The sequence below is a fragment of the Salvelinus alpinus genome, chromosome 10 (genome assembly GCF_045679555.1).
Source record: "Salvelinus alpinus chromosome 10, SLU_Salpinus.1, whole genome shotgun sequence".
In the NCBI taxonomy this organism is placed as follows: Eukaryota; Metazoa; Chordata; class Actinopteri; order Salmoniformes; family Salmonidae; genus Salvelinus; species Salvelinus alpinus.
The window spans coordinates 17,349,026-17,366,578 of record NC_092095.1 but is presented as its reverse complement, the minus strand read 5'-3'; the positions used below and the strand labels follow the sequence as shown (position 1 = coordinate 17,366,578).

General features: G+C 44.3%; 1 protein-coding gene and 1 pseudogene across 1 annotated transcript; both read right to left on the bottom strand.

The window, feature by feature from the left end:
• Positions 1–239: 239 nt before the first annotated feature.
• On the bottom strand, positions 240–3,497 carry LOC139531569 (lipocalin-like). The gene is made up of 6 exons (XM_071328136.1): positions 3,334–3,497; positions 2,966–3,105; positions 2,741–2,820; positions 2,473–2,586; positions 575–676; positions 240–454 (listed from the first exon to the last, which is right to left on the bottom strand). The coding sequence occupies exons 1-6, from the start codon at positions 3,421–3,423 to the stop codon at positions 435–437; spliced, it is 546 nt and encodes a 181-aa protein (XP_071184237.1). The 5' UTR covers positions 3,424–3,497; the 3' UTR covers positions 240–434.
• Positions 3,498–6,519: 3,022 nt separating this feature from the next.
• Positions 6,520–17,515, bottom strand: LOC139531572 (methionine-R-sulfoxide reductase B3-like; annotated as a pseudogene).
• Positions 17,516–17,553: the final 38 nt, after the last annotated feature.

The following is a 17,553-nucleotide window of genomic DNA, read 5'->3' as shown; positions in this document are numbered from 1 at the left end:
TGGAACAGAACACTTAGAGTTTATACTGTAGAATGTTATTTGTGTTTCGTGTCTCAGTTATGAATTGCTCTAAGCAGAAGGAAGACAAAGCATGGGAAGCAGTTAGTTAGGTAAACACATTAACTTTGTTATTTTTGGATGTACCTGAAGCTATGGTTATTTTTTAAATCCATAAGCCATGAAAAAAATGACTTCTGTTTTTCCCCCTATAAAAGACTGTAATCAACTTGAGAAATATGTTTGTTTTTTAAATAATCTTTTATTATTTTGTTCATATTGAATTGTATTGAATTGGCTGAAAATAATTCAAATTTGTGGTATAAATCCCTCAATATATGCAGTCTTCAGTCTTCTTCCAGGAAAAGAGTTTGGATGTGAAATGGAGACAGATGCCAGTGGAAGAGTAGCAGAGGGATAATGGGATGAGTGAACATTTATGCCTTGGCACATTCACCTGCAATAGAGAGGAGGGAGAAAAGAGAGAGGAGATGATTTCTACCAGTGAAGCACATTCATATGTATCTGATCGCCATAATAATATTGTACATCTGTGTATGTGTGTGTGTTGTCGTACCGTTCTGGGGCAGGATAACAATGTTCCCAGAGAGGATTCCTGTATCCAGAGAGAACTGCATGAACTTCTTCTGGAGATCTGCGCTCACCTCTGGAGTGCGACCTACAACCACAACACGACCAGGTTAACACAGCCAGGTAAACCCAACACGACCAGGTTAACACAGCCAGGTTAACACAACACGACCAGGTTAACACAGCCAGGTAAACCCACACAACCAGGTTAACACGACCAGGTTAACACACACACGACCAGGTTAACACAGCCAGGTTAACACAACACGACCAGGTTAACACAGCCAGGTAAACCCAACACGACCAGGTTAACACAGCCAGGTTAACACAACACGACCAGGTTAACACAGCCAGGTAAACCCAACACGACCAGGTTAACACAGCCAGGTTAACACAACACGACCAGGTTAACACAGCCAGGTTAACCCACACAACCAGGTTAACACAACCAGGTTAACACAACACAACCAGGTTAACACACACAACCAGGTTAACACAACCAGGTTAACACAGCCAGGTTAACACAACACGACCAGGTTAACACAACACGACCAGGTTAACACACACAACCAGGTTAACACAACACGGCCAGGTTAACACACACAACCAGGTTAACACAACACAACTAGGTTAACACAACAAAAAAGTTTAACACAAGCAGGTTAACACAACACAACCAGGTAAACACAACAAAACCTGGTTAACACAACAGAACCAAGTTAACACAACCAGGTTAACACAACAAAAACAGTTCAACACAACAGAACCAGGTTATCACAACCAGGTAAACACAACAAAAACAGTTCAACACAACCAGGTAAACACAACAAAACCAGATTAACACAACACTACCAGGTTAACACAACAGAACCATGTTAACACAAACAGGTTAACACAACACAACCAGGTAAACACAAAACTACAAGGTTAACACAGCACAACCAGGTTAACAGAACCAGGATAAAACAACAGAACAAAACCAGTTTAACACAATCAGGTTAACAAAACACTACCTGGTTACCATAACCAGATTACCACAACCAGGTTAACAGAACACAACCAGGTTAACAGAACACTACCAGGTTAACAGAACACAACCAGGTTAACAGAACACTACCAGGTTAACACAACACAATCAGGTTAATACAACACAACCAGGTTAACACAACACTACCAGGATAACACAACACAATCAGGTTAACACAACACTACCTGGTTACCATAACCAGATTACCACAACCAGGTTAACAGAACACAACCAGGTTAACACAACCAGGTTAACAGAACACAACCAGGTTAACAGAACACTACCAGGTTAACACAACACAACCAGGTTAACACAACACAACCAGGTTAACAGAACACAACCAGGTTAACAGAACACAACCAGGTTAACACAACCAGGTTAACAGAACACAACCAGGTTAACACAACCAGGTTAACAGAACACAACCAGGTTAACAGAACACAACCAGGTTAACATAACACAACCAGGTTAACATAACACAACCAGGTTAACAGAACACAACCAGGTTAACAGAACACAACCAGGTTAACAGAACACAACCAGGTTAACACAACCAGGTTAACAGAACACAACCAGGTTAACAGAACACAACCAGGTTAACACAACACAACCAGGTTAACAGAACACAACCAGGTTAACAGAACACAACCAGGTTAACAGAACACAACCAGGTTAACAGAACACAACCAGGTTAACACAACCAGGTTAACAGAACACAACCAGGTTAACACAAACCCACCTGTAACATGACCATGCTGAAACCAGAGACCAAAGTGAAACTGTGAAGAATGACACAAAACATGAGAATCTAAAGGTCTGAATTAATTTCAGACATGCAGACAGCCAGACAGACTTACTGAAGAGTTTGTTGAGCACATCAGTTACTCCGTGTTTGGTCTTGATGGTGTGGATCAGAGCAAAGTCATCATACTGGACAGCTACCACACGCATGTCATTTTCATTGTTCCAACCTGAGAGAGGGAGAAAGAGATATGTAGTTACGTTGACTGTGTGTGTGTATGTGTGTGTGTGTGTGTGTGTGTGTGTGTGTGTGTGTGTGTGTGTGTGTGTGTGTGTGTGTGTGTCTGTGTGTGTCTGTGTGTGTCTGTGTGTGTGTGAACTCACGCTGGCTGGTGAAGGTGAAGCGGCCTGGTATGTCAGTCTTCTTGGCCAGTTCAGTCATCCTCCAGCAAGAGCCATCAGCGCTGAGCGAGAGAGCATCAGTATGAGTGAAATGGACACACACACGGACACACACACACACACGGACACACACACGGACACACACACACACACACGGACACACACACACACGGACACACACACACACGGACACACACAGAAACTCACTTGCGCATGGCGCTGCTGATGTCCAGGTCACCTCCGGCAGTGGGCAGCATCATGGAAGTTCCCATCTTCATACCAGCCTTACGTTTCATAAACCACTTGGCGTTGGTGGAAAAGCCCACGGCCCACCACTTACCAGCCATCTGGGGAGAGAAAGAATATAGTTAGAAGAAAAAGAAGAACCACTATTCATTCTTTCTCACAATACAAATTGATTCAATAGTCATGGCAGATGATCCACTGTCCTCTCTCTACTCTGACCCTCCTCAACCCCAGAATCTCTTCTCTCAACTCTTTGCCTGCTCTCTTTTTGTTGTTGTAGTCTATCTCATTTGTTTTATCAGTTCTCTCAGTCTCTCTTTCTCTCTCACCTTCTCCAGGTTGAAGTCTTTCTGAGGCATGACGTCGACGCAGGCGACCAGCGTAGCGCACAGCAGAACTACCATTATGCTCAGCTTCATGGTTACAGATCGGTGTGTGTGACGGCTCGACTCTCCGTGGTGTGTGTGAGGAGGAAAATGAGTAAGGTGGGAGCTGACTGAGTGTCCTTATATCCTCCAACATTCTTCTATTCTCCTCCCCTCTTCTCTACTACTCCCCTCTTCTCTTCTCCTCCCCTCTTCTCTACTCCTCCCCTCTCTATCCCTTAAAGATGTAAATCTCACCCGTACACAACTGCACGAGGAGGTGGGGGAGAAGTCAACAATGTAAGCAGAATGATTTGCTGCTGTCCTCTCCTTTTCTCTCCTCTCCTTCCATTATCTCTCCTCCTCTCTCCTCTCCTTTTCTCTCCTCTCCTCTCCTCCCCTTCTCTCTCCTGTTCTTTTCTCTCCTCTCCTTCTCTCTCCTCTCCTTCTCTCTCCTCTCCTCCTCATTCTCCACCAATAATGGTATTATTATTATTATTGGGGGAGAAGTTCTCTTCTCCTCCCCTCTTCTCTTCTCCTCCCCTCTTCTCTACTCCTCCCCCTTGCTTCCAGTTATTCCCTCCCCTTTCCATCCCTCAAAGATATGTAAATCTCCCCCTTATACAACTGCACAAGAAGGGGGAGGAGGGGGGAGTCAACAATGTAAGCAGAATGATTTGCTCCTTTCCTTCTCTCTCCTATCCTCTCCTCTCCTCCTCCTCATTCTCTCTCCTCTCCTTCTCTCTACTATCCTCTCCTCTCTCCCATCCTTCTCTCTCCTACTCCTCATTCTCTCTCCTCTTCTTCTCTCTCCTCTTCCTCCTCTCTCCTCTCCTTCTCTCTCCTCTCATTCTCTCTCCTCCTCCTCATTCTCTCTCCTTTTCCTTCTCTCTCCTGCTCCTCTCCTCTCCATTGTAGACAATTGATAGGAAAACACACACACACACACACACAAAATATATTCAACCAATTTAATATGTCATAGAAAATATGTTGCTGAGCAGTCAGAACTCGGGCTCTGTCTCCCTTTGAGTCTTCCTCAACATATTGGCTGGGAAGGAGAGATGAGACAAGCTCAGAATGAACACAGAAACAAACACTGACTATACGAAATAAATAAACTTAGAGAGAAAGCAATGAACATGTTCATACAAATCTGTTTCTATAGCCTATAGAATTTCGGCTGCGTGTTTGTTATGCAAGTACCGGTACCTTTCCACACACCCTGCAAGACGGAGTAAACGTTATTGTAATGAAACAGCAGGGAGCAGGTCTTCTAGCCCGAAGTCCAGCGCGCTATCGACTGTTCCGCAAAAGAATGCTTCACCCGCAAAGTCAATATCGGTGCTTATAAACCCAGGGTCGTTACATTATGTTTTTTGGGTGAAAGTTATTTGACTACATGAAGGCCCAATAAACAGATGTAAATTACATTTTAAAAGGGATATTCGGTGGATAAAAAAAACAATTTTTAACAATCCACACCTTTTATATATAGGCCTACATATTTTTTTGTTGAAGATTTCGTATTTCAATCGTCATTAGCTCTTTAACAAAGCGTGCCATGACTATGAAAATGGTATATTCTTAATCAGGATGGAGAAGATCAAAATCAACAACCAAAAAAAAGGTGTGGATCGTTCTGCATCCCCCAGATTCAGAATATACAATTTTCATAGTCATGGCATGATTGGTTCAATAGCTAGTTATGAGAGAAAAATTAATATCCACGGAATATTCCGTATAAAACTACTTTTACCTCAGTATAAAATACATTTTACCTCGGTGCCTTTTCCACCGATCTGCATCTCTGTCGTTCCTCCCTCTACAGATGCAGCTCTGCAGCGCATCCCAACACCACCCAGAGAATCCGTCTACATGCCACCGCTACTCAGCCTACTGTATAAGAAGTCTATCGTCTATATTCATATGGTTGTAGCCTATATGTTGTGAATCCATTCTAAAGTAGACTAATTTTAGCTCCACGATGCACAGCCGTTGATAAGGTTTCATAGCTACCAATGTCTGGACGAAGTTTTGAAATTGTATACTGATGACGTGCATTGACGTACTGGACACACCCGCAAGGCGCGAGGCCACGAGCTCTGGGAGCCCATGCGCCTGTCATGGATGTGATTTTATCAATTCAGTAAATCATTTTGACAGTAACCCTCCCTAAAGTCATTCATAAATATTTTACATTTCCAGATGTAGTAGGAAACAAAGTGTTTGTTTCAGGAACATGACTGAAAAAAGTGCCTCAGGACTTGACATACTTTTGATTAAACGTATAAGGGGATATCCGTGAACAAATGCTATGGTCAAGGCTACGATGGCACCAGTGCAATGAGTGGAGCTTATTCAGGTGTTCAAAAGCGAATATCATACCCGAGAGCCTAATGCCTCTTAGATAGTTCTTTATGAGTTTTAGTTCAGAAAATGAAGCGACAGTTACAGCGATGGTAGAAACAGCTTGATTGCCGTAGCAACATCAGGGAAACTGGGCAGAAGGAAGGAGGGCTTCAAATCCTAGTAAAACGTTTACAAATAAAAATAATCAACAACAAAAACAATCAACAACAAAAAGGTGTGGATTGTGCTCCATCCTCTCCTGATTCAGATTAGGCCTTATATCATTTTCATAGTTGTGGCACACTTTGTTTAAAAGGTATTGAAGATTGAAATGCAAATAACAATTTTTTTTTAATATATTTTTTTAAAGCATGGATTGTTCTCCATCCGCCCCTGATCCAGAATATATAATTACCTTAGCCAAGGCATCGTTTGTTTAAGAGCTAACGAATATCGACATAATATCCATTTAAAAAAACACATTTGACCTCTGTGCCTGACAGGTAGGTATGTGCCTTTTCCACGGATCTGCGTCTCTCTCGTGCCTCCCTCTACAAACGCAGCACTGCATTCTAATAAAATCCAGAGAATCCGTCCTCATGTCACCACTACTCACCAAACAAACTCTAGAAGAAGTCTATTGTCTATATCATATCGCTGTAGTTTGCGCTCCACGACGCACAATATTTAATATGGTCTCCACTACCAATGGCTGGACAAACGTTGTTAAATTGGATACTCACTGATCACATGGTCCTTATCCACACACTGGCAACACATTTAAAAAAGAGAGTCAAATCAATTTCAACATTATTGTTTTAATATACATAACTAAGGAAAATAAATCTTCTAATTTCATATATGTACACATGGATCATAATTTACGCAACAGGAAATTTGAATGATTATGTAGATTATAATTAATGGACATTTTTGTAGGAGTTGAACTGTCCCTGTTTCTGGTAGTAAAACACTGTGTAGGATCTATAGTCTGTCTCTCCAATCACTATGTCAGTGTTCAGCACCTCTGCTACCTACGCAGGGAACGTGTTCAGCACCGGTCTGCTACCTACACAGGGAACGTGTTCAGCATCGGTCTGCCACCTACGCAGGGAACGTGTTCAGCACAGGTCTGCTACCTACACAGGGAACGTGTTCAGCACCGGTCTGCCACCTATGCAGGGAACGTGTTCAGCACCGGTCTGCCACCTATGCAGGGAACGTGTTCAGCACCGGTCTGCTACCTACGCAGGGAACGTGTTCAGCACCGGTCTGCTACCTACGCAGGGAACGTGTTCAGCACCGGTCTGCTACCTACGCAGGGAACGTGTTCAGCACCGGTCTGCTACCTACACAGGGAACGTGTTCAGCACCGGTCTGCTACCTAAGCAGGGAATGTGTTCAGCACCGGTCTGCTACCTAAGCAGGGAATGTGTTCAGCACCGGTCTGCTACCTACGCAGAGAACGTGTTCAGCACCGGTCTGCTACCTACACAGGGAACGTGTTCAGCACCGGTCTGCTACCTAAGCAGGGAATGTGTTCAGCACCGGTCTGCTACCTACCCAGGGAATGTAGTGATTGTTCAAAATGGAAAGGACTCTAACTTTGTCTTCAGATCAACTTTGCATCTTATTCTCAAATTATGTAATTTGGACATGAACATATGATGACATCTCCTCTGGCTCACCATTGAAACACAAAGTTAATGCACCACAGTGATTGTTCCCAAACTGTGATTTGAATATAGTCAAATATTTTAATGAAGAGCCAATCAGTTTGGAGCTTTGGAATGTTGGGAAGCCTGTGGGTTCCAGCTGCCATTTTAAAAAGACAAAGCAGAGCTATTATAGAGATAGCTGGAGACGGCAGGGTGGAGAGGAAAGGACTCTTACCATTATAGAGATAGCTAGAGACGGCCGGGTGGAGAGGAAAGGACTCTTACCATTATAGAGATAGCTGGAGGAGACGGCCGGGTGGAGAGGAAAGGACTCTTACCATTATAGAGATAGCTGGAGGAGACGGCCGGGTGGAGAGGAAAGGACTCTTACCATTATAGAGATAGCTGGAGGAGACGGCCGGGTGGAGAGGAAAGGACTCTTACCATTATAGAGATAGCTAGAGACGGCCGGGTGGAGAGGAAAGGACTCTTACCATTATAGAGATAGCTAGAGACGGCAGGGTGGAGAGGAAAGGACTCTTACCATTATAGAGATAGCTGGAGGAGATGGCATACTGGGGTGTGGGTGATGGGGGGGGGGGGGGGGGGTACCTCTGCTGATCTGTCTATCTACTCAGGAAGCTTTAACATTGCATAATGCTGTGTGTGTGATTACACAGATACACAAAGAATTATAAAACAAATCCAATTTTGATCAACTCCCATATATACTGAGTGAAATACTAGTGTGCAATCACAGCAGCACGATTTGTGACCTGTTACCACAAGAAAAGGGCAACCAGTGAAGAACAAACACCATTGTAAATACAACCCATATTTATGTTTATTTATTTTCCCTTTTGTACTTGAACCATTTGCACATAATATGACATTTGTAATGTCTTTATTATTTTGGGACTTTTGTGAGTGTAATGTTTACTGCTAATTTGTATTGTTTATTTTATTATATATTTCACTTGCTTTGGAAATGTTAACATATGTTTCCCTTGCCAATAAAACCCTTACATTGAATTGAGAGAGCAGGTAGTGTAAGTCCCAGGCAGGTGTTAGTGCTAACAGAGAGGAGGGTGTCTGGGGAGGAGGGGGCTTCAGGGTCATCAGTGTCACGCCCTGATCTGTTTCACCTGTCTTTGTGATTGTCTCCACTCACCTCCAGGTGTCACCCGTTTTCCCCATTAGTCCCTGGGTATTTATTCCTGTGTTCCCTGTTTGTCTGTTGCCAGTTTGTCTTGTCTTGTCAACCAGCGTGTTTTTCCGTGCTCCTGCTTTCCCCCTTATCTCTGTTTTGCTAGTCCTCCCGGTTTTGACCCTTGCCTGCCTTGACTCTGAACCCGCCTGGCTGACCATACTGCCTGCCCTGACCTCGAGCCTGCCTGCCACTCTGTACCTCCTGGACTCTGACCTTATTTATGATCTTTTGCCTGTCCACGACCATTCTCTTGCCTGCCCCTTGGATTATAATAAATATCAGAGACTCGAACCATCTGCCTCCCATGTCTGGGTCTCGCCCTGTGACCTAATAATCAGGTACGCTGACCAGGTAACACGTCATCTCCCATCTACAACAAACACGATATAGAAGGAATTCAACATTGCAAGTCCGCAACTGACTAATGACTGTGTGTTTATGCTGTAGTTGTGACATCATGTAAATTATGAGTGTTTGCATGAACACACACACACACACACCCCTATACTTGTTGTAAGTCGATGTTCTGAGCTGGGGGGGTTGACCTTGTACTTCCTGTGGGGTCTCCTCTGGGGTCATGGTCAGCTCTTTGGTTTCTGCATCACTGCTAAATTATTGTCTAGTGTAATACCAGAACTCCTCTCTCTATCAGCCCCCAGCTGTGCCCTGGACACCATATGTGAATTGATTGCCCCCCATCTATCTTCAGAGTTCGTACTGTTAGGTGACCTAAACTGGGATATGCTTAACACCACTGCCGTCCTACAATCTAAGATAGATGCCCTCAATCTCACACAAATTATCAAGGAACCTACCAGGTACAACCCTAAATCCGTAACCATGAGCACCCTCTTAGATATCATCCTGACCAACTTGCCATCTAAATACACCTCTGCTGTCTTCAACCAGGTTCTCAGCGATCACTGCCTTATTGCTTGCATCCATAATGGGTCTGTGGTCAAATGACCACCCCTCATCACTGTCAAACGCTCCCTAAAACACTTCAGCGAGAAAGCTTTTCTAATCGACCTGGCCCGGGTATCCTGGAAGGATATTGTAATCATCCCGTCAGTAGAGGATGCCTGGTTGCTCTTTAAAAGTGCTCGTCTCACCATCTTAAATAAGCATGCTCCATTCAAAAAATGTAGAACTAAGAACAGATATAGCCCTTGGTTCACCCCAGATTTAACTTTGCTTGACCAGCACAAAAACATCCTGTGGCGTTCTGCATTAGCATCGAATAGCCCCTGCGATATGCAACTTTTCAGGGAAGTCAGGAACCAATATACACAGTCAATTAGGAAAGCTAAAGCTAGCTTTTTCAAACAGAAATTTGCATCCTGTAGCACTAATTTCAAAAAGTTCTGGGACACTAAAGTCCATGGAGAATAAGAGCACCTCCTCCCAGCTGCCCACTGCACTTAGGCTAGTAAACACTCACCACCAATAAATCTACGGTAATCGAGAATTTCAATAAGCATTTTTCTACGGCTGGCCATTCTTTCCACCTGGCTACCCCTACCCCGGCCAACAGCTCTGGTCATGGGTGCACCTCAGCCACGCTCATGGTCCTAAACGATATCATAACCGTCATCGATAAAAGACAGTACTGTGCAGCCGTCTTCATCGACCTGGCCAAGACTTTCGACTCTGTCAATGCTGACTTGCTGCACCCTCGACAACTACTGTGACTATTATTTGACCATGCTGGTCATTTATGAACATTTGAACATCTTGGCCATGTTCTGTTATAATCTCCACCCGGCACAGCCAGAAGAGGACTGGCCACCCCTCATAGCCTGGTTCCTCTCTAGGTTTCTTCCTAGGTTTTGGCCTTTCTAGGGAGTTTTTCCTAGCCACCGTGCTTCTACACCTGCATTGCTTGCTGTTTGGGGTTTTAGGCTGGGTTTCTGTACAGAACTTTGAGATGTCAGCTGATGTAAGAAGGGCTATATAAATAAATTTGATTTGATGTCAATCACCGCATTCTTATCGGCAGACTCAATAGCCTTGGTTTCTCAAATAACTGCCTCGCCTGGTTCACCAACTACTTCTCAGAGTTAAGTGTGTCAAATTGGAGAGCCTGTTCGGACCTCTGGCAGTCTCTATGGGGATGCCACAGGGTTCACTTCTCAGGCTGACTTTTCTTTGTATATACAGTTGAAGTCGGAAGTTTACATACACTTAGGTTGGAGTCATTAAAACTCATTTTTCAACCACTCCACAAATTTCTTGTTAACAAACTATAGTTTTGGCAAGTCTGTTAGGACATCTACTTTGTGCATGACAAGTAATTTATCCAACAATTGTTTACAGACAGATTATTTCACTTATAATTCCAGTGGGTCAGAAGTTTACATACACTAAGTTGACTGTGCCTTTAAAAAGCTTGGAAAATTCCAGAAAATTGTCATTGCTTTAGAAGCTTCTGATAGGCTAATTGACATCATTTGAGTCAATTGGAGGTGTACCTATGGATGTATTTCAAGGTCTACCTTCAAACTCATTGCCTCTTTGCTTGACATCATGAGAAAATCAAAAGAAATCAGCCAAGACCTCAGAAAAAAAAATGTAGACCTCCAACTCTGGTTCAACCTTGGGAGCAATTCCAAACGCCTGAAGGTACCACGTTCATCTGTACAAACAATAGTACGCAAGTATAAACACTATGGGACCACGCAGCCGTTTAACGCTCAGGAAGGAGATGTGTTCTGTCTCCTAGAGATGAACGTACTTTGGTGCAAAAAGTGCAAATCAATCCCAGAACAACAGCAAAGGACCTTGTGAAGATGCTGGAGGAAACAGGTACGTAGTATCTATATCCACAGTAAAATGAGTCCTATATCGACCTGAAAGGCCGCTCAGCAAGGAAGAAGCCACGGCTCCAAAACCGCCATAAAAAAGCCAGACTACGGTTTGCAACTGCACATTGGGACAAAGATCGTACTTTTTGGAGAAATGTCCTCTGGTCTGATGAAACAAAATAGAACTCTTGGCCATAATGACCATCATTATGTTTGGAGGAAAAAGGGGGAGGCTGCAAGCCGAAGAACACCATCCCAACCGTGAAGCATGGGGGTGGCAGCATCATGTTGTGGGGGTGCTTTGCTGCAGGAGGGACTGGTGCACTTCACAAAATAGATGGCATCATGAGGTAGGAAAATGATGTGGATATATTGAAGCAACATCTCACGACATCAGTCAGGAAGTTAAAGCTCGGTCACAAATGGGTCTTCCAAATGGACAATGACCCCAAGCATACTTCCAAAGTTGTGGCAAAATGGCTTAAGGACAACAAAGTCAAGGTATTGGAGTGGCCATCACAAAGCCATGACCTCAATCCCATAGAGAATTTGTGGGCAGAACTGAAAAAGCGAGCAAGGAGGCCTACAAACCTGACTCAGTTACACCAGCTCTGTCAGGAGGAATGGGACAAAATTCACCCAACTTATTGTGGGAAGCTTGTGGAAGGCTACCTGAAACATTTGACCCAAATTAAACAATTTAAAGCCAATGCTACCAAGTACTAATTGAGTGTATATAAACTTTTGACCCACTGGGAATGTGATGAAAGAAATAAAAGCTGAAATAAATAATTCTCTCTACTATTATTCTGACATTTCACATTCTTAAAATAAAGTGGTGATCCTAACCTAAGACAGGGAATTTGTATTCGGATTAAAAGTCAAGAATTGTGAAACTGAGTTTAAATGTAGGTGTATTTGTGTGTCAACTGTATCAATGATGTCGCTCTTGCTGCTGGTGATTCTCTTATCCACATCTACGCAGATAACACCATTCTGTATACTTCTGGACACTTGTGTTAACAAACCTCCAAACGAGCTTCACTCTAATACAACACTCCTTCCGTGACCTACAACTGCTTTTAAATGCTAGTAAAACTAAATGCATGCTCTTCAACCGATTTGCTGCCCGACTAGCATCACCACTCTGGACGGTTCTGACTTAGAATATGTGGACAACTCCAAATACCTAGGTGTCTGATTAGACTGTAAACTCTCCTTCCAGACTCATAATTAGCATCTCCAATCCAAAATTAAATCTAGAATTGACTTCCTACCGATCCTTGACTTATGTGATGTCATTTACAAAATAGCCTCCAACACTCTACTCAGCAAACTGGATGTAGTCTATCACAGTGCCATCTGTTTTGTCCCCAAAGCCCCATATACTACCCACCACTGCGACCTGTATGCTCTCGTTGGCTGACCCTTGCTACATGTTCGTCGCCAAACCCACTGGCTCCAGGTCATCTGTAAGTCTTTGCTTGGTAAAGCCCCGCCTTGTCTCAGCTCACTGGTCACCATAGCAACACCCACCCGTAGCACGCGCTCCAGGAGGTATATTTCACTGGTCATCCCCAAAGCCAACACTTTCTTTGGCCACCTTTCCTTCCAGTTCTCTGCTGCCACCTACCTGGTTAAATAAAGGTGAAATAAATAAAACATATCTTGTGTCCGACCCTCACTCTCTCTGTGGTGCCTCTTTCTTTACTTTTTACCTATTTTTCTCCCCAATTTTGTGATATCAAATTTTATCCAATTGGTAGTTAGTCTTGTCCCATCACTGCAACTCCCATACGGACTCGGGAGAGGCAAAGGTTGAGAGCCATGCGTCCTCCAAAACTCGACCTTGCCAAGCTGCGCTGCTTCTTGACACCCTGCTCTGCTTCTTGACACCCTGCTCTGCTTCTTGACACCCTGCTCTGCTTCTTGACACCCTGCTCTGCTTCTTGACACCCTGCTCTGCTTCTTGACACCCTGCTCTGCTTCTTGACACCCTGCTCTGCTTCTTGACACCCTGCTCGGCTTCTTGACACCCTGCTCTGCTTCTTGACACCCTGCTCTGCTTCTTGACACCCTGCTCTGCTTCTTGACACCCTGCTCTGCTTCTTGACACCCTGCTCTGCTTCTTGACACCCTGCTCTGCTTCTTGACACCCTGCTCTGCTTCTTGACACCCTGCTCTGCTTCTTGACACCCTGCTCTGCTTCTTGACACACTGCTCTGCTTCTTGACACACTGCTCGCTTAACCAGCCGCACCAATGTGTCGGAGGAAACAACTGCCAACCGAAGTTAGCGTGCATGCGCCTGGCCTGCCACAAGGAGTCGCTAGAGCGCAACGGGACAAGGATATCCCGGCCGGCCAAACCCTCCGCTAACCCGGACTATGCTCCATGTTGAATGGTTCAAGTGACAGTAAAGGGGTCTACAGTCTACGGAAGCAGAGCGAAAGGAAGTGAGCCGCACAAATGTACGTAGAACTACTTACAGAGCAACACAAATGGACATCCTTTGACTCCGTTTGCATAGACTGTGTAGACCCCCTAAGTTCTAGCACAGACATACTAACTGTACACAATAGCAGACACTAAGCCCTGGTGTTCAGTGCCCAGGAATGAGACCCTAAATCTGCGGCCCGTTATGGTCATACAACAGTCATTCATCAATGGTCTTCAAACCTGGTCCTGCTGAGCAACAACAGGGGTTTCCTTTTAGTTCTAGAGCCAATATTAGAATTCCTTCCTAATTTCAGACTTTTCTGTCATGGGACCTACAGCAGCTTTAGTGACGTCAGTTACTAAACAGTTAAATCTCAGATTCCCAGTGAACTTGATTGAAAACCCTTTAACAAGCATTACAAAATGTGACCATTAACAAACAGTGCCTTCGGAAATTCAGACCATTGACTTTTTCCACATTTTGTTACGTTACAGCCTTATTCTAAAATGTATTAAAATAGTTTTTTTCCCCTTTTTTCCCCTCAATCTACACACAACTCATAATGACAAAGCAAAAACTGTTTTGAAATTATTGCTAATATATTACGAATAAAAAAACAAATACATTTACATAAGTATTCAGATCCTTTACTCAGTACTTTGAAGCACTTTGGCAGCGATTACAGCCTCGAGTCTTCTTGGGTATGACGCTACAAGCTTGGTACACCTGTATTTGGGGAATGTTTCCCATTCTTCTTCTCTGCAGATCCTCTCACGCTCTCAGGTTGGATGGGGAGCATTGCAGTTCAGCTATTTTCAGGTCTCTTCGGAGATCGGGTTGAAGTCTGGGCTCTGGCTGGGCCAGTCAAGGACATTCAGAGACTTGTCCCGAAAAACATCCCCACAGCATCATGCTGCCACCACCATGCTTCACCTTAGGGATGGCGCCTGGTTTCCTCCAGACGTGATGCTTGCCATTCAGGCCAAAGAGTTCAATCTTGGTTTCATCAGATCAGAGAATCTTGTTTCTAATGGTCTGAGAGTCTTTAGGTGCCTTTAGGCAAACTCCAAGTGGGCCGTCATGTGCCTTTTTTACTGAGGAATGGCTTCCGTCTGGCCACTCTATCATAAAGGCCTGATTGGTCGAGTGATGCAGAGACAGTTGTCCTTCCTCTCCATAGAGGAACTCTAGAGCTCTGTCAGAGTGACCATTGAGTTCTTGGTCACCTCCCTGACCAAGGTGCTTCTCTCCGCTCAGTTTGGCTGGGCGGCAAGCCTTGACGGTTCCAACCTTCTTCCATTTAAGAATGATGAAGCCACTGTGTTCTTGGGGACCTTCAAAGCTGCAGAAATGTATTGGTACCCTTCCCCAGATCTGTGCCTCGACACAATCCTGTCTCAGAGCTGACTTGGTTGTTGCTCTGACGTGCACTATCAACTGTGTGTGCCTTTCCAAATCATATCCAATAAATAGAATTTACCACAGCTGGACTCCAAGTTGTAGAAACATCTCAATGATGATCAATGGAAACAGGATGCACCTGAGCTCAATTACGAGTCTCATAGCAAAGGGTCTGAATACTTATGTAAATAAAGTATGTTTTTATACATTTGCAAACATTTCTAAAAAACTGTTTGCTTTGCCATTATGGGGTAGTGTGTGTGTAGACTGATGAGGAAAAATATATATTTAATACATTTTAGAATAAGGCTGTAATGTAACAAAATGTGGAAAAAGTCAAGGTGTCTGAATACTTTCCAAAGGCACTGTATAATGTACAGTAGTTGTGGCTATGGTTGGGAAGACCACACAGCCAGGTAAATATGTCAAAAGCTCATCTATGATCAGATACAGACATATAAAACAATATTCCTGATGCTGAGATCTCTGGTTAGGGATCCAGATATTGGGCCTGTTGCGTTCTACTGGCCCTCGGGTTTGTGTTCTCTGGGTTTGAAGGTTGGTTCTGGGTTCTACTGGTCGCCGGGTCCGGGTTCTCTGGGCCTGAAGTTGAGAGAGACGCTGTTGATGCAGAACCTCTCTCCTGTGGGGTCCGGTCCATCCTCAAACACATGACCCAGATGGGCGTCACACACACACACACACTAGAGGAGACAGAACAAACACACTAACACCTGCAATACACAATAGTTTGATTGGCTCTCAGCATAATTACCCAGAATGCAACTCACATGTTTACAGACGACCTCTGTCTCTGCACTACCCAGGGTGTTGTCAGGGTGACGGATGATGGATACGTGGCTCGTCACGTTCCCACGTCCCATGAGCCTCTTTGAATGCCGGCCAGCCCGTGCCCGAGTCATACTTCACCTCTGAACTAGAGGAGAGAACGAGAGGTCTAGAAAGAGATCGAGTCTAAATGCTCATATTCGGGTTAGGATTACAGAAAGGTCGAAATGAAGATGTTAGTGTGACCAGTTGGTATAGGGAGGCTAGATGGTTACCTGAAGAGGGGAGGGTCGCAGGACACACACGGATACATCCCTACTTCACTATGGTTCAGATAGAGACCGCTGAAAGGCTGAGGACACATACAGAGTAGGCACACTATATGTTGTTTTGAGGCTTCCACCATATTGCTTTAACCTAGCCTATGTTTTCAGATCAGTGCAAATGAAGGTGAGGAGAGGGAGCCACTGTAGACTACTGAGATGCAGCCCATACTGTATGTCATTCTTTAACCAACTGCTCCTATCATCTTCCACACTGAGGAAGACTATAAACAAAGTCCATACAAACCTACTCAATGAACCCACCGATGGTTATGAATTGTCAGTCCATGGTCATTGATGCTGAGGACAGGAGACGTGTGTGACTCACCATCTGTCCCCTTCTCCCTCATTACCATGTTCTGTTTAGAGGTCAGTCTCTTCTGCCAGTCGGTCATCGCATCACAACGAGTCAGTGATCGCAAGCCCGTAACACACAAACACACACATGCGAACATTGATAGGCAACATTTGGTGAGTGTTTTGTTGCACTTTATTTGTAATTAAATACTTTTTTAATTGCTTTTAGCTTTTTATTTCCCCACTGTAGCCTACTAAGAGCACAATGGGTTTCTGCTCTTTGCAGCAAATGTGTCCCCAGGGAAAATGTGACAGTAGGCCTGTGTCAGATGGCTCTTTGGTAACTTCCACTGGTCTATTCTGCATCAACCACTTACTTTGTTTAAAAAGTATAGAAAGACTATGAATAGGACATATTACAATAGTATCTAATAAACGTATTAACTTACGATAAAGTAGCTTATCCAGATGCAATTCCATTCTATAAAGCCTAATAGCTCATACCTGAACTCGTGGAGACAGGGCGGATGAAAGCAGGGACTCTAGTCTTGGGCAATAATACGGACTTGGCAGCCGCTCTCTGAGCGATGACGAGCGAAAGTCGGACGATAAAACGAGACATGTTTTCTCCTGCAGTTTGAGGCTGTGCGCTCCAGTCCTCCGCGCAGCAAGTGCCTGTATCAAAGTCAAGTGCAGGCTGTTGGCATCAGCGCTGCTCTGACCTAATCTGCGCTCAGTGAGGACTTTGAACTCTCTAGCGAGTTCCTCTTGGTCCCTGCCTGACCGTCTCCCCCCTAGCCCGCCCTGCTGTCCAGTATAAAGATGGTAGGAAGACCCGGTCACAAACTTGATGGAGAGCTCTAAATTAAATATTTATTGGTACTGGTGCTCCCAATTTTAAAACGTTAGGA